The 17705-nt window shown below is 42.2% G+C and overlaps 1 protein-coding gene across 3 annotated transcripts; it reads right to left on the bottom strand.

Moving 5' to 3' along the window:
• Positions 1–8: 8 nt before the first annotated feature.
• Positions 9–13370, bottom strand: LOC146702226 (uncharacterized). Of its 3 annotated transcripts, none has more exons than XM_085468943.1 (11): positions 13127–13370; positions 12191–12234; positions 9570–10220; positions 8410–9228; positions 5364–5533; positions 4644–4764; positions 4420–4489; positions 4180–4316; positions 2819–2885; positions 1163–1262; positions 9–458 (listed from the first exon to the last, which is right to left on the bottom strand). In XM_085468943.1, exons 2-11 carry the CDS (start codon positions 12223–12225, stop codon positions 445–447), a joined length of 2184 nt encoding a protein of 727 aa, XP_085325069.1. In that variant the 5' UTR covers positions 12226–12234; positions 13127–13370; the 3' UTR covers positions 9–444. The 3 variants fall into 3 exon arrangements, with proteins under 3 accessions (XP_085325069.1, XP_085325070.1, XP_085325071.1); XM_085468944.1 differs by lacking the exon at positions 13127–13370 and adding an exon at positions 12902–13119; XM_085468945.1 differs by lacking the exon at positions 12191–12234.
• Positions 13371–17705: the final 4335 nt, after the last annotated feature.

Raw genomic sequence — 17705 nt, 5'->3', positions numbered from 1 at the left:
AGACACGATTTAAAAACAAACGTTTTATTTGTTCAGCACCGCTCGGCGAGCAGCGTGAAATGTGTACACAGAACAAGGACAAAGAACAAAACCTGTCACCAAAACACAGAAACGTTCATTACAAACAGACTTTCAGGGACGGGTAAAAACGAGCCTGTTCGTGAGGAAACTCTCAGACTCTCACCAACAACACAAAGACATTTTGAAATGGTTTCAAATCAAATTATGAGGGAGAAGAAGCAACATAACAGGTGCAAACACAGACCAGCGCTGCACGAATCAGCATTTCACATTTTTCTACTTCATCTCTCAGTCTGCTGCGTCCGTCGCAAAAACACCGCCACAGCAGAGGCCTCTTCACATCCGACATGTTACCATGGACGCAGGTCGGCCCGAGAACGGCTGGTTTTATAAATGCAAACGGAAACCACTCGAGGAGCCCGGTCACCAGTTTGGACCTGTGGAGGTGGGGACAGAAAGATGAGGTCAGACAAAAAAAGGAAAGAAACTCCAGGCTAATAGGGGGGTGAAGAATAAACCAAAAAAACAAGGATTTAACTGGTCGAACTGGAAAGAGATGAGGCGAGAAGACTGGATTGGACGAGATCCAGGAAGCTGATCTGTGTGGGCGGGTGAGGAAACCACCTTTGATTAAAATGTGTCAGCAGGGTAAAGTTCAGAGGGAATATCCCACTTCACCGAGCGCCTTAGACAGGCAGGGAGAAGGGGAGGAGCTTACGGTCCGTTACACAACGGGGACAAACCAAATAAAGCCGACTAAATGTGTCACAGCCAGCCTCAGATAGCAGCGAGCCGCGGCTGTGACGTCTGCCTTTCAGCAGCTTTACAACCAGCTCCAGGTGGAGGCAGTCAGAATAAAGACTGAGAGGTGGGGTTAAAGAGGGAGGAGCTTCTGCTGGTGACAGCAACACGAGCACACATGCTGTACGGAAGGAAAAAGGTGATCTTTTTAAAAGAAAACTTTTTTCTCTTATATGTTTTTAACATGAGAGCTGGTGTGTGGCTTTGGTTAAAAACAGTATTTATTCACCACAGAAATGACCATCAGTGTCAGACGACCTTAAACCCTGAGAATATGAGCAGTGAGGAGGATCAGCCACTCGTCACTTTTCATTTCTTTTAGCCATCTTGTTAAATTTACCTGCAGAGCTGTTGCGGAAGTTCTGTTTCTGAAAGCCGAAGCGACTGTTCCCGTGTTGGGCGCCTGCGTTCAGCCTGTTCAGAGCTCCTCTCCTCGGTCCCTGTGGAGCAGAAAAAGACCCAAGTCACTGGCAGTGACACAGTTCAGGGACGGCGTCCTTCAAGGGACGATTACATTAAGCTTTTATAGCTTGTGAATTTTCTTTTTAGTCATATAAGACAAACACAGTGACACCAATATATTAAAAGAACAATATTTGTCTCTTGTATATACAATACCTCCATATAGACACTGTAAAAATTGTCTTTGAGATGGAGATTTGAAATGATATGAAACAGAAATATGTGCCCTGAATCTTTACTGAAGCTCTGTATTTGAAACAGGGACACGTTTCACTGCTCTAAGGTTTTAATTATCCCTTTAAGACCTTCCACAGAACCAAGTCGGCCAGAGCTTATATTATATTTTTACATGCTGTGGAGCCATTTGTGGGAGCATTTCAAGTTGCTATACATCAATACAACCATTAAACCCCAAATTATAATAATATGTCTGCATTACATGCATAGCAATTACATAAATTGCAAAAAGTGCAATAAACTACAAAAAAATGAAAATCGATTTTGTTTTTTTTAACATATATTTCTAGTTAGAGAAATTTAAGAGGCTCATCCCTGAAAACTGTAAATACAAAAAAGTTGCACAAACTAGTTTCCCACCACAGGACATTTATTTTAAGTGTCTTCATGGTTTTGTTTTTGAAATACACCAATTTTTATATACTGCAGGAAAAACTAAAATAAATATTATAGTGCAAATTTGCAAAAAAAACAGCATCAAAATAAACTATTTCCAGCAGTGCAATATGAGTCCTCAGCATCCCAGAAACAACACAGAAAGTCATAAAGTCAAACATAACTTTTAAAAACAACAGTATAGGCTCATAAAGCCCTGAAGGTAAAAAACTACATTTCTGCGTTTTGGGCAGGAAATGGCAGACATGCGATAGTTTGCGCTGACGTCTGTTCCGACGTAGGAAGTGTTACGAACAGCTGATCGGATCGGCAAAGCGTGTTTCTGGAATATTATGTTTTTGTTGCTGCAAGTGCTTTTTATGAAGTTTTTGCAAAGCTTTATGTGGAAGGAAACCGTGACCGAGGACAAGCTGATGGCATAAGATGTAAGTACAACTCCTCCGGTTTCATATGCAAAAACCATTATTGCGCCAGCTCACGTGGTTGCAGAGCTACCGGGATTTAAAAATAGTTACGCAAAACGGAGCGTGCCCGCTCTGATCGGCTTTAAAGGGTTAGACACATCAGCTAATCCCAGTTTAAGATACTTAACATGGCAAAAATAAAAATAAAAAAAAATCAGTAAAAGTAAAAAAATAAATAAATTAAATACAAAATTTAATTCATTTCATCCTTTGCTGTTTAAAACACTTCTGGCGGAAAGTCTAAGGATTTCTAGGCAACTTGGGCAGCACATCGTAAACTAGACCGTCCCATTTAACAGCCTCAGACTTCAAGCGTTCAAAGGATGAAGTCCCTGGATTGGGACACGCCCACTTTGACCTTTTCAGGAAGTCATCACCAAACGTGTCACATGACTAAGCCAGGTGAGACTCGCTGTAACCCGGCTCTTAATGCTCACCGTGCTTCCATCTCGTCTCCTGTGGTCCACATGAGGCATCTTGTCACTGTATCCCATTACTGGATCACTGACAACAAAAACACATTTCAAAACTATTTAATCAGTGACAAGAATAAAAGAAACTTTACTTCAGTTAAAACTGAAGGATATTGTGCTTGACTGTACTCAAGTGTCCTAAAGACATTAAAGCCTGGATGGCCCTCAACCTTCTCCACATCTTGTCTTTGGCTTTTGACGTGTTGATTTTATTGTATTCTATTTATTTTTGGTCTTTTTCGTTGCTGTTTTTATGCGTTTACTCCTCTGTACAGCATGTTGGCCCACGGTGGTTGTTTTAAAGTGCAGCTGGTACAGTATGACAGTTATATTAACACAACAGTGAGTCAAATGTCAATGTGCAGAAAACATCTGGAGGCAAACAAACATCTTTTTAATACATGCGTCGACTCTTCTTTCAGACACCAGGTGCAGCCTGCTAAAGGGGCAGCTATCCATTATCATCCCACTGAGCCATTGATGAAAACCACAAGAAAGAATAAAAGCCCTACTGCAGGTCAGGTCACATGACATGACCACAGGTAAAACACCTTGAATACCAAAAATCAGCTTAATAAATAAAGCCTGGCTCACTGGGAGCTCACTTCCTGTTTGACTTCTTCACATGTTTTCTTTGTCTCATGCTGTTTGTGACAAACTGAGGTCATTTTATTTTGAAGAGTTCTTCGAGTGACTCCAAAAGACATTCAGCTCCAAGCTAAACAAATCCATTTGACTCTTTGTTAAAAAAGGACCATTTTTATGCTCCTACAGGCTAATAAATAATGCTAATAAAAATGTGTAAACAACAGAAACTCAGTGCAGTGGGCTGCAGCGTGAAATCAGAGCTACTGGTGGAGCTTGGACCAAGTTTTTACAACATTATCTTATGAGTTATTGATTCGTGGAGCTCAAAGGAATGTTTACTGACTTCACTCACGTTTGTTTATTTTTGTTTTTTTGCCATAATTTGGGGTGCAGGGATGTTTCCCCATAAGCAGACTGTACTTTGACCTGCTGCACAGATGTTTAATCAACCTAAAAAGTACATGCACATGCCATCCAGCATGTGACTAGAGGACAAAAACCAACAACTAACATCATGATGTCCATTCAGCTCTCCAGTAATGATCTCACTCCTTGCTACGCTCGTGACCAGAGTCCTCTTTGTGCTCTGGAGGGTCCACGTAACAAGGACTACCTCCTTGCACCTAATCTAAGAAAGATTGCCCTTCTGACGATTGCACATGAACATATTCTGCCAAAAACAGCATCTACAGAAACATTGTCAAGTGATTGATAAGAAGACTTGGGTTAAAACCCACCTGCATGCACCCAGGGGGCGCTGTGACATAGTGCTCCCAGCTATTGTAACTTTAACCCCTTCCAGTTTCTCCTGTCGCCTCCTTTCCAGGTCGTGCCTCAGGTCACCCGGACCTCGCACCGGCTGCAGCCTCACGCCCTGAGGTCAATTTACCAAAAGGATTAATGAATCATTCATAACCAGAGCTCCCAATAGTCTCTAGTATCGAGTGCATTTCTTTATTTCTCTTTTCTTTTTTTACCTGTGTTGATCTCGAGAAGAACAGAGGCTTGTCGTCACTGAGCAGCGAGTTCATATCCAAACTGAAACCTCTGCAGACAAGAAGGAGAAAGCCAAGAGAAAAGATTTTAGAGTCATTTTTAGGGCGTCTGTAAAGAAAAAGGAAGATATTTCTTATAATTTATGTACTGCTTTCACCATCACTTTACTTCGGCAGGTAAACAAACTTTATGCCTGTCCACCTACTGGTTTGACTCGAATCCCTCGTCCGACGTCAGCTCCTCCATCTCTTCTTCAGAAAAGCTGCCTTCTTGTGGAGCTGAGAAGCGCTGATTCAGGGTGATCCCATCCCCTCTGAAATACTGCTCTGTAAATGCAGACCACACACACTTAAAACACACCAATTGTACGACTATTTGCACTTCTTAGCTCAGCTTTCTTCTATATGATTACACGCACATCAATGCTGCTCGGTGCCTTTTATTTAGATTTTATTCTTTTTTTTATCCTTTTTTTTGTAATTTTACTCTGTCCTAAAGAACAACAGAATCCCGTTACTCTTATTTTGAAAGTTTAGTTGCTGCTAACCAGCAAGTCCTGCTAATGTCTAAGAAGACAAAGTAAGCTCCCAGTAGAGCCGCATTTCATCCCAGAGTCAGACTGGTTCGGCTCCGGAGATCTGACGTGAGCTGGGCGGTTTACTTTAACCAGACCCTGCACCACATGGAGAGCTGTTTCATGTACTGGTAGCCTAACCTGGCTGATGCTGCAGAGCAATGCAAAGACCACCTGTGGGTGCCTAAGCTGTGTAGCCTCCAACTAGTGTTAGGAGGAAGACAAGGAGTGCAATAACCTCACCTACCAAAATCTATTGCCACAAACACTGTGCCGCTCATTGTTGGACCTAGTTTTTGTTGTTTTGTCAGAAAATATCTGCAGGCCCTGTGTGCAACATGCAGTACTAACCTTTGACAAGGTGCACGAGTGTGATAATCTCCTGGGCAAACGTCCCAGTGTGCATGGCGGTCTCCTGATATGTGCCGGAGTGCTCCAGCATGGGCAGGAAGTCCAGACGCTGGCGACCAACATTGACCAGATCTAAAGAGAGCTGCCTGTCTGAGGAATAACACAGCGGGCTGCAGGACGAGGAAGAAAAGAGGGAGATTGATACAAACACAATGAATAAACACATGATAAATGATCCTTGTGGCCAGGGAATCGGCATTTGTTTAGCATGGCTTAAGTCACTGAAAATCAGCTTTAATGCCATTTTAATATTTAGTTTCTACACTGTGTTTACATCCTTACTTAATGCAGTGTTTTTTAAAAGATGGATCTTAAATGTACACTCCTTTCTGTACCAATCACACTTAAGTAAAAAAGTCGTTACCTTACCCAGTAAACTTACCTTTAACGAGTCCCACAAATCACAATGCTTACAGTAACTAGTCTTTTATTTGGTTGAATAAAAAGGAAGGTTTTCACCCTTAAGCGCACAGAGAATCACACCAATTTTATTCATTTTAATGGATATTTAAAAAGGCTTAAAGGAGAAGCCAGAGAAGCCCAATATACACTTTTTTATTTTATTTATTTATTTTTATATAACTGGCAGGTGAGCTAAAGCTTGGGGCGAAAGTTCACACTTCTTTTCTCGTATGAAATCTTCGACTCTTAGTTCATATATCTGATCCGCTTGTCTGCTGGATTCTCCAGTCCTGTCACGGTTCAAGAGGAACGACACAGAAGTGTCCGATTGTACACAATCTTTAAATTCGTATCCTCCTCCTGACGATTACTTCTTTTAGAAGCTTCCTCACTGTCGAAGGACGATGCTGATTAACCTCTTGGTAACAGATGTGATTGAAGGTTTCCAGTTATCCAGATTAGTGATCTTTCTGTATATGGAGTCCATTTTTCCTTTCAACAATAGTGATTACTGGTGTCTTCTGAAACCATTGACAAGGCCTAAAATTCTCTTCTGTCACCACTGAAGATTATGTTCCTGGATTTATTTTCTCTTCTTAAACTAAGGACAATTTCACTTCAGTTTTCTTCAGGATAAATCATCCTTTTATGTTTGCTGCTTTGAAATGCTCCAGCTCCTAATTTATTCAGGTTTATAGCTTCGTCGCCATCTTTTCAAAGCGTTAATGAGGGTGCATTTTCCCCAGTTATCTTCTGTGATGATGATGATGATGATGATGAATCCTTTATTTTAGCTGGTTGATGATATTCACGTCATTAGTCTCCTCCTCAAAAAGCCTGTAACTAATGTTTAGGCCGTGAAGTTGAACTCTTTTCATGATCCATCAGACTCCAATGGCTCGCTGCACAAAACACGGACTTGCTTGTGCCTGCCTTTACTTGGACGATTCCTTGCATCTGGATCCTCGGCACGCTTTCCAATAAGATTGTATACGCACAAACATGAAATGGCCAAAACTCACTCACGGCATGCACTTTCTGAGCAGGACTCCATTCACTGTCTCTCCTTCTTCCCATAACTGATTGGTGCACACAGGTTCCTCATTGATTCCTAAATGTCATCTCTGGTATGTGGCCCAACAATGGCTGCCAAGTCTTCTCATCTTCCTGCAAAATGTCTCATTTTATGGTTTCCCAACATTTTCTCCATGGCAGAGCCTTCAGATCATCATCTTCTTCTTTTGCTTGCTGTAGTGAACTTCCTCTCTGGCATTTAGACAACAAGGTGTGTGGTTTATCACAGTGCATATCAGAGTTTCCATGTTTATTTTTAGTAGTACCATCAGTTACTGCCAGTTTTGCTCAACTTCCCTTTCAAAACAAGAGAAAGAACAGATATTTCCTCTTCCAGTAGCAACAGCATTAGTCCAGATGTCACTGACTGTGTCCTTAAATGCACATACGAGGCAAATCCTAAATTCACTGAGGATCATTTTTCATTTCCAAGCAGCTCCAAAAGAAAGCAGAAGCAAAAACTCTCTTTATGTTATCAGCACACCGAAGACACCATATTACCAAGTGATGACGGAGTGAGAGGTGGTGTTTGGAGGGTGCACATCACGCTTTTTTTTGATTTTAGAAAACATGGTTTAATGTAGGTTTCAGTAGCAAACTCTTCTTTAGACTCAGACGGTCTGAGATCCTCCTGAAAAACATGTGTGATTGCCAGCGCCCACAGGAGTTGCATCTGCTGATCGAATCCTGTCAGTACTGTGTCTTGTATCCCACATTCAGCTTTCAAAGTCCATCAATCAGTAAAAACCAACAATGTTGTAGATGTAAGGTAAATATGCCTCTTAAAGCAGTTTTAAATCAAACATCATCCAGAGTTGGGGGTAGAAATTGCACCTTTCCATCCTCAAAAGGGATAAATTAGGATTCAGTCATCTTCATTACGAAATAACAGGTCCTTTGGATTCATCTACACAATTTAACTCAACGCATTAAAAAAAATAAATCAAGTGCAAAATTGACTCCTTTATTTGTGCGACTGGAACTTGAATTCAATGAAACAAGTTTGTTGCAAATTTTCTTCCAGGTGAATTCTGAAAAGCACAAATGAAGACTCCGCATCAGCACCATGCTTCCTAAAATAAAGGCCATATTCGGTTCGGGACTAACATCATGGAGTTGGAAGTTCCTTTTGTTTTCCTTGAGGTGTCCTGCAGTCCACAAGTATTCATGAGAGTGACTTCCACTTTAAATGAACATGGACTCCTTGGAGAAACTTCTATGAAGCATCCCAGCCGTATGAGGTAACGGCACATATGATTGGGTAGGTCCCTTTAATTCCCCATAAGGGAACACATTTCCAGTACTGGTTCTGAATCTGCCAGTATTCAAATCAATTTCATCCAAAATCAATTTTAATATCAGATGACATGGAATTATTTGTGCTTTTTTCAATGCCAGTCTTCAAACTCCATGTGGCAGCTTCATGGGTTTTTTTCTTCTTCACAAGATCATGAAAAGAAAGTGTGAACTTTCACCCCTCACCCTTGATAAGATAAAGAAAATACTCTACCTGTTCTGGTTTATGGGCCGACTCATGTCCACCTTGATGGTTAGCGTTTCCTCTGTTAAAACCGTCATATTATTGGCTTTCTGATTGCTCCATCCCTGCTGCCTCAAATGGGGCATTTTAGGGTCCAAATCCCTCCTTGGGGGCCGTTCCAGACTTCTAGGCCTTTCCTGGTCCCACTGTTGAAGTTTGTCTTTTTCTGCCCAGTTGGGCTCATCTTTAGTGTCGTCGTCATAATCTTCCCTAACGGGGTGGAACCCTTGTCTCTGCTCTTCGCGAGGAAGATCTTGGTATCCCTGGGAGGCCTGCTGTAAGCGTGGGTGATTTCTTGGTTGTCCTGGCCGTCCGCTTTGATTTGGGTTGTACCTCCTTCTTGCTGGTTGAGTGGCACCTCTCCCCCTGTGATTCATGGGGCCACCTTGAACACCATATCTTGCTGCATTTGACCTGTCCTGAAGCACAGGGCTTCTCCTAGTTTCATAATAGTTTGATTCCCCCAAATTACCTTGATAACGGTGTTCTCGTGGATCTTCCTGATCATCCAACCTGGTTCCCGTCTTCCTAAAAAGCTCCTCAGAGGAGCCCCCTGGACGGGGCTTCCTCTGTCGATCAAACTCAGGCTTGAGATCCCTGTGGTCATCAAACCTTTCCCATCGTGGCAGCTTTCTATTGTCTCGGATGCCATGATCGTGTTCAATGACAAGTGGCCCCGAGTACCGACCGTCTCCGTGGGGGAGGTTTCCCCGAGTGTCTTCACCAAACTCATGTCTGCTTCCTTCCATTGAGTAACCCTTTTCCCCAAAGTCCTTCTCATTCCTGGACCTGTGGTGGCATAAGAGGAGGCGGTTCAACATCTTCACTTTTAAATTCAGACTGGAAATAATCAAACCTAAATGAATCAATATGTAATCATTAATGTATTATCACTGATAACACAAATAATGAAAAGAGGTCAAAATAAGACAAAAAGAACTTTACATTTCTCAGAAAGAAGGTAAGAAACTATAAGCCATGCAATATTTAACACTAGAGTAGTGCATTAGTGAAATTAAGGCATGAAGATGAACAGTGAGGAAATTTGCGCTACAGAAAATTAGAAGATAGGAATCTTCTACGTTCTTCATTTCCCGATAGTGCTGCAAAGCATTTTGCTTAAAATTTACCCAGGATGATTGACGTCATCCATTTCTCTTCGTTGTCTTTTAAAAGGGAGGCCCCTCTCATGATGTGGGTTTTCCCTTTGTCTGCCTCTATTAGGACCTTGAGTGAATCTCCTCCCTCTTTCCCCATCTCCTCCAACTCTTTGGTCGTCAGACCTCAAACTGGGACTGAGGTCTGTGAACCTCCACCGATCCCTGACCTGCTCCTCTCTCTTCCAGCCCATCCCCGAATCCCTCTGGTCTGAATTAGACCTCGGTGTCGGTGGCAACCTTTCCCTTGTGAACTTCGGAGGCGACCGACTCCTGTGTTCAAAATTCTGGAATTCCTCTCTAAACCCTTCTCTTCTCCTATCTCCATCAAATCCTCCATCTCTCACTGGGGGAAACTTCCATTCTTCATAGCGTACATCATGGCGGGGTGATAACCTCCTGTGGTGAAACTCCTCCCGGTCTTTGTAAGGCTGACGTTCAAATCGATGGTCATCTGTGAATGGAGGGGCTCTCCTCTGCCCTTCTGGATACATGTCTTCACTGAAGTTCTCCCTGATTTCTTCAGAACCTTTCCGAAAGCGTTCCCTTCTGTCCATAGAAATCCCATCCAGATCTCCACTTGGTCTGTGTGGATCAAAGCCAGGTTCCTCCAATGGCAACCTCCTGAAAAAGTGAACATAGAAAAAAAATATATATATATATATATATATATATCATTTTAGAAACAGATAGCACCGGAATTAATGCATCAGCATCTAGAAAATAATTTTAAATCAGTTTTTGGGAAGCATAACTTCACTTGGAAGTACAATCTAGAACACTAGCAAGATAGTGTAAGAAAATAAGCAAATAAGTACAGTGGAACCCTGGCTTACGAAGACCCATGGTACGGCAAAATGCCCACGTAACGAAATAGAAATTAAATTTTTTTTAAATTAAATCCCATAATGTTATGTACATGTACACATACGTATGTATGCATACATATGCTTTCTTCAACCTCCGCCACCTCCTCCTCCACCAAGAACTTCATCTTCAGCCAGCATCGCCTCACTCAAAAGGCGATGGAAATTTTGACTTACGAAAGACCCTCTGGAACAAATTAATTTCATAAGTCGGGGTTCCACTGTATATTCAAAACAATAAGGACTGCAATTACCAGTTTTAAAAAATCTGATTCATTTCTAAAAATGTAATGATGTAATGAAAAACAATATACCAGTAAAAATGACAAGAACAGTAACTTAAAATCAATACAATTAGTAGAAATTGAACACTTGTGAGTTGAGCTGTGTTGGAGTACACCCAATAACAGATGATAGTGTGTCAGAACTATTTAAACTATAAAATATAAAACTGTCTGAGAAATATTAAGGTTTCACACCATACAGGACATTAAAATCAACTTTTCAAATTTTAAAACCAACTTTAAGGCTAATTGGAAGCCAAAATAATGACCTCAGTGCAGCTGTGACATGGTCAGATTTCTTTTTGCTAAGAACTATGCCAGATAAAGTTGGTTACGGTGCTTTGCAATGTTCCCGTGAACAGAGCATTGCAGTTGTCCCGATTTGAAATATTGAGGCAAGGAACAACACTGGCCCAGAAAAATTCAGTCAAACGATGATTTATTGAGCACATGCCTGGGAAGATGTACACTGCAACACATCAGCATAGATCCGCCTCTAAGAACACGCTTGAGACTACTTTTTTAATGTCAGGGTTAACGCACCTTCATGCGTCAAATGAACATCGAATGCAACAATTTTAGATATCTTAAATATCTAAAAAACAGACAAAGACGTTCCTCTTTCTATCACACCTTCCATATATGGCAATTAGTTTCAGGCCCAGATGGTCCCTGTGGGCTTGTCCTTTTCTTGACCTGTCTTCTGTCACTTGTTACCTGTCAAGCTCAAACGCAGTTAGAAGCTAAATGAATTCCTGGCCTTCGGCCTGGCCTATGTTTATATTATATGTATCTGTCAGCGTGAATGCTGTTTTAACCTTCTGTTGCTCCAAGTCACTTACACAATAGATTGTGAAGACATCGTGCTCACAAAGCTTGAAACCTTAAATAGACTGAGCATCAATTCTTCACAAGCACAACATAAAATGTGTATACAATGATTATAGCTGCACCTGTACTAAAAAGGTTAATATGATGCCAGTAGCTTCAATAAACAGTTTAATGCATAATGCAATGTTAATGATAAAGGATATACTGTAGCAGTAAAATGATTTCTGTATCTCCACACAGTCAAGTGGAAAAAAAGTACAGGCCAGATTTCCATCGACCTTATGCAACAGAAAGCTCCAAACTTTTTCAATACTTTTAGATGATAGAAAACAGAACAACAGCACAGTTAGAGCCGATTTTGGAAAATAAGGTCAGCAACTGAAATTTCCAGACTCTCAGCTTCAGCACCAGTGATCGCATCAGTTTGTCTTGTGCGTACACAGGGGTGGAGACAGGTAAACATAACTGTGCCTCTCAAGTTAAACAGCAGTGGTCCTAAAAATGACCCCGTGGGAACACCAGACGGTATAAAATATTCCCCAAGTAACCAAACACTACAGTCACACGCTAGAATGGCTGTATAATAAAAGCACAGTTAGTGCAGCGTATTTACCTGTAATGTGGTGATCGAGACCGTGGTATTGACATTTTGTCAACCTTAAAGGAAAGAACAGCATTTTATTACAACATCAAGAGTGCTGGGACAACACCCAATTTTACAGTCAACTCTGCAGCAGGTGCAGAGGACAAAACTCAGCCTTTCAACATTCATTTCTGCAAGAAAGCTTGAACAGGGCTTAAACTTCACTGCAGGCATGATTTCAAAAAGTTCAAAGAAACGTGGTTATTAAAATATTGGACACATACGCTTACAACAACATCGCACTGGTGTAGAACAACTGGACAGAGGTGGGCCGACACCTGACACTTTCCACCATAGTATGTATACTCTGTTTCTAATATACAAATATGAGCCAAACTATTTTAAAATCGTGTAACTCAGGAAACACTAGCTCAGCAAAATAGATTTGACAAAGTTATTAAAAGTCTAACTGCTACCACAGCTATATATAAATAAGAATCTTTTAACGTTACTCTGCATAAGCTAAACAAGCTTAAGTTAACATTAGTAGGGCTCCCATCTTAAATATTATAATCATGCATTAACTACTCCCATCAAAAATAAAGTTAACCAGTATCCACTGCATTAATCGATTACTCATCCAAACCATCTGTAATGTAGGTTTTCAGACTGGATAAATGCCTGCAGGTCTCACATGACACCAACCTGAATATTTTCTACAAACTAAGACAGTTAACTCACTGATCACCGGGAACATCAGGGTCAGCGGTGCTTTAAGGGGCACGCCGATAAATCGAAAAACGCCCCTTCTTCTTTAATGTTACACAAACCACAGCTCTGTTTCCGTATGAGGAGCTTTTTGCTTTAAAGAGCATCAAAAAGAGCGTCTTGCATGTCATCACACATGTTTCCTAAACTAAACAAGGATAACGCTGGTTAGCAGCTAATGCTACGCAGTTCTCTTACCTTTGACCGCGACGCGCGACAGGCCAACGATCGGCTAACAACGCTAGCTAAAAAAACAAGGATAAACGCACCAAAATACGACCAAATAACAGATTACAAACCGAGATTACAATCCTATCTGTCGCTAAATTTAACCAAACGCCAGCTGCGTGCTACTCTTTCCGTTAAACACTGTAAATAAAGAGACTGTGTGGACATTTGCTCCCAAAGATCCGCCAAAAAAACCTGAGCTCAACACTTCCGCCACGGGCCTTTCAAAATAAGATGGCTTAAACCCTCTTAAAAATATGTGCTAAATATCAGCGACACCGTTACATTTTCAACTTTAGTGAAAGCTATTATACCATATTTACGATAGAGATACTTTATTTATTTATTTATATTAGCTGGAATATTTTATTATTGTAATTAAAAATCAAATTAAAGTGAAGAAATAATCAATAACAGTTTAAATAAGTCGTTTCTTGTAGTTTAGAAAACTAAAACAAAATATCAACAGACTAAAACAAATAATATTAGCTTTGTTGAAATTAATATTTTTGTTATGTTATGTAATTTTATTTTCTAATTTTGTATTAAAAGTTATACTTATTTTACTTTATTGCATTTATTTTGTATGTTGTATGTGAAGGGAGGAGACTGGCTGCTGGACTTTTATGAGGGGAATGTTTTCCATTCCCTCTTTAGTCTGTGTTTTAGTTGTGGCAGATTCTAAAACACAAACTTACTCAGAGAGCGCAAATCTCAAAGGGCAAGGGCTATACTAAACTTTGATGTTCTATGATGTTTTTAGAATAGAATAGAATAGAATAGCCTTTATTGTCATTGTACAGAGTACAACGAAATTGGAGTGCCACTCCCTTGGTGCAAGTTTCAATAATAAATATAAATGTAAAATATAAAAAGTACAAAAAAACAATCGTAAGTACTCAAACAATAGTATGTACAATATATACAGGATAGCAGCATTAATATAATGACAGTATGAATAGCAGCATAATATAATGACAGTGACGGTATGGAATAGGTTCAATTGTTTTTGTGCTTATTTACTACGGTGATAGCTCTGGGAAAGAAGCTATCCCTGAATCTGTTTGTCCTGGTTTTATGTGACCTGTACCGTCGGCCTGACGGTAGTAGTTCAAACAGTTGGTTGCTGGGGTGAGAGTGGTCCTTGATGATATTGCCAGCTCTGCTGAGGTACCGAGAGTTTGCAGTGAGCTCCAGGCTGGGCAGAGAGCAGCCAGTGATCTTCTGGGCTGTGTTGATGACCCTCTGCAGTACTTTCCTGTCTGCAGCTGAGCACCCTGCATACCATGTTGTTATGCCGTACGTTAGGATGCTCTCTATGGTGGCTCTGTAAAATGTCACCAGCAGCCTCTCCTCCAGGTTGTTCCTCCTGAGCACTCTCAGAAAGTGGAGACGCTGCTGGGCCTTTTTTACCACCGCCGTGGTATTTGCAGTCCAGGAGAGGTCATCAGAGATGTGCACGCCCAGAAACCTCATGGAGTGTACCCTCTCCACACAGTTCCCGTGGATGTAGAGTGGGGCCGGGTCTGCTCTGTCCTTCCTGAAGTCCAAGATAAGTTCTTTAGTTTTCGTGGTGTTCAGTTGGAGGTTGTTAACTGAACACCACTCAGTCAGTCTGTTGACCTCATCTCTGTAGTCCGACTCATCCCCCCTTGAGATGAGTCCAAGCACAGTGGTGTCATCCGCAAACTTTATGATGGTGTTTGAGAGATGGGTAGGGGAGCAGTCGGATGTGTAGAGCGTAAACAGGAGGGGACTCAAAACACATCCTTGTGGAGACCCGGTGCTGAGTGTGATGGTGCTGGACCGGTGGGGGCCGAGTCTGACAGACTGTGGTCTATTTGTCAGGAAGTCCTTGATCCAGAGGCAGATGGGGGTGGAGAGTCCCAGGTGAGACAGTTTCTGGACCAGGATCTCCGGGATGATATGATTGAATGCTGAGCTGAAGTCCAGAAAGAGCATTCTCACATAGCTTCCTCTGTGCTCCAGGTGACTCAGCGCAGTGTGGAGCGCTATGGTGATAGCGTCCTCGGTGGAACGATTTGTCCTGTAGGCAAATTGGTGGGGGTCCAGAGTGGGAGGCAGACCGGCCCTGATGTGCTGACAGACCAGTCTCTCAAAGCACTTCATCACTACAGGCGTAAGTGCAACAGGCCTGTAGTCGTTTGGGCTATCCAGTTGTTCAGTGATGACGCGATGAATCCTACTTCCGGGTCTAAAGTAGTCTGCGTTTAATATGGCTTTTGTGTTGTTAACATGTTTAATGTTTTGTATTTTCTTCTATTTGATCTCAAAAAGCTCCTAAAACAGTCAGTGATCACTGTTGACCTCCCTCGGCTTTTATTACCGCTAATCATTTATTTAAGCTCAGTTTTTAAAACCTTAGGATGTAACTACAGCCCAGCCCATGCAGCAGTATATGAATGACTAACCTCGTATTGTGGATGGATTATCTCAGTTGTTCTCCTGGCTGAAGTTTGGTCCTTTTACAGCATCCTGCCATGCGATTACATTTGTTCCTGACCACCGAGAACACTCACGGTAACTTTTATCGAGTGGAAAAAAAGTTAGCTTGTTTATATTATGCTAACATAGCTGTGTCGCTAGCAGTCACGTAGCACATCATTATATACCAGCTAGCCCAACTTCAGTAACCCTACAAACGTCACTGCTGTTTAGTTTTCTGTCTTCATTTATGTTGGAAGTGATAACAGAGCTGTACGTTTTAATTTGTTTCCAAAACCCCGCAGTCAGGACATGCTATATTGTATTTAGATAGAAACTAGCGAGCTAACTCCCTGCTAACTTCTACCTCCGTTAAATGTCATAAATTCCGTTTTCATGGATGCCTGGATGTTAAACTCAATTGTTACACCTGGTAGAGCAGAACGCTGATCATTTTATTAAAGATGAAAGACTTTAGACAGTTTTTCAACTCTCAGTAATGCCATAGTGATCGTTTGATATATGGACCTGCAGCGGAGTTTAGGCCCAGACACAGCTAGTGACGTCAGACTGAACAACCGGATTAATCCAATACAGTGACATTATGGCATCATTGTGATGCCCTGGGGTGTTTTTGTATAGTTTTGTACAGCTCTCTTTATGCCCTTTTCATATGATATAGATTTTTTTTTTCAAGGTTAACTTTGATTCAGGTTTTTACAATGAAGGTCAAGGTCAAAAGCTTCGCCAACCTGGGTACTCATGTCCACCAAAGCCTACTATATTGTTGTGAACTGATCAATAGTAAACTGTGGGTAATAAAAGGTTGTTACTGATTTTCATATTTGCCGTGACCGTGGCCCGATTTTCATCCAAATTAAATCCCTTCGAGCTGTTTTGGTACCTACCTTCACACAAACTTTAGATTGTTAACAACAGACAAATGAAACGGATTATATATCAAAACGATGAGGTCAGGCAGGAATCTCTGCAGAATATGATGTTTGCAGATGACGTTGTAAGAGTAGGGAGCAGGCGGAAGTCAGAATAGAAAATTGAGCACAGAACCATCCAAAGCAGCTAACAGTGCACAAGATGGGTGAAGAAGAGAGTGCGGGCAAGGTGGAGTGGCTGGAGACGAGTTTCAGGGGTGATTTGTGACAGAATCATAGCAGCAAGAGTGAATGGAAAGGTTTAGGATGGTGGTGAGACCTGCTGTGATGTTTGGCTTGGAGACGAAGTGGGGGAGGCCAACCTGGAGATGTTATGATTTTTCAGAGGGACAGCTCAGGCCGGAGATAAAGTCAGAGAGACGAGGCTGAGAAGGTTTGAACATGTGCAGAGGATGGAGAGTGAAGATAGTGGATAGCTGGAACTGCCAGGCAGGAGGAAAAGAGGATGACCACAGAGAGGATTCATGGATGTATTGATGGATTGTGTGACCCCAAAAGGAGCAGCTAATAGATGAAGATTGTGTGCCAATTAAATCAGAATCAGAAGGAAATTAGGGTTACAGCAGGCAGCACGCTAATGGCGCATGCGCACTTACAAAGGAACCACTCCCCCTGCCAGTGGCGGACCCCCTCAGACATCGGTGCGTTGGTGGTTCTCTGTGTCCGGGGATGGGCGTCCAGGTACACACCGGCTCACTCCTTGGCGGCCGCTTATCGGGGCCTGGAGCCTGGGGCTCGCTCGGGCCACTTCGGAGGTGGGGTGCCCCCGGCCTCTCGGCCTGGGGCTCGGTCACTCAGGCACGGCTGGCTGCCGGCGGAGCTCACGGGCGCGTCACTGCAACTCCCCCTGGCTTCTGCTCCGCGGCTGCTGAGTGAGCCCTCATCTGGGACTCTCCTCAGCTCTTTCTGGGACAGTGGCGCGGCTGCCCCTCTGTTGGTCTTCCTTGGTCTCTTGTGTTCTGGGGGCCTCTGGATGTCTGGAGTCTTGATCTCCTCCATACCTGCTTCATGCCCTGGTGGATGGGGCTGTGGCCCCCCCACACCCTCTAGCAGATCATTACATGAAGGAACCTTTTAAAAAAACAAGCGCGTCCATGCTCACAGGTGTACACACGGGTGATCACACCCACAAACTACACCCTTTTTGGCTC

This window comes from Copadichromis virginalis, linkage group LG9, assembly GCF_057382275.1.
Source record: "Copadichromis virginalis isolate Kocher_CV1m ecotype Utaka linkage group LG9, C_Virginalis_male_GT1.1, whole genome shotgun sequence".
NCBI classification, from domain to species: domain Eukaryota; kingdom Metazoa; phylum Chordata; class Actinopteri; order Cichliformes; family Cichlidae; genus Copadichromis; species Copadichromis virginalis.
The sequence above is the reverse complement of the archived record's forward strand: the minus strand, read 5'-3'. Positions and strand labels throughout refer to the sequence as shown.

Coding starts and splice junctions, on each gene's coding strand:
- LOC146702226 (XM_085468943.1), bottom strand. CDS start 12,225: ATGTCAATACCACGGTCTCGATCACCACATTACAG. Junction 2,886..4,179: donor CGCCCCCTGGGTGCATGCAG/GTGGGTTTTAAC, acceptor TTTTGTTGTCAG/TGATCCAGTAATGGGATACA. Junction 1,263..2,818: donor GGAGACGAGATGGAAGCACG/GTGAGCATTAAG, acceptor TCTGCTCCACAG/GGACCGAGGAGAGGAGCTCT.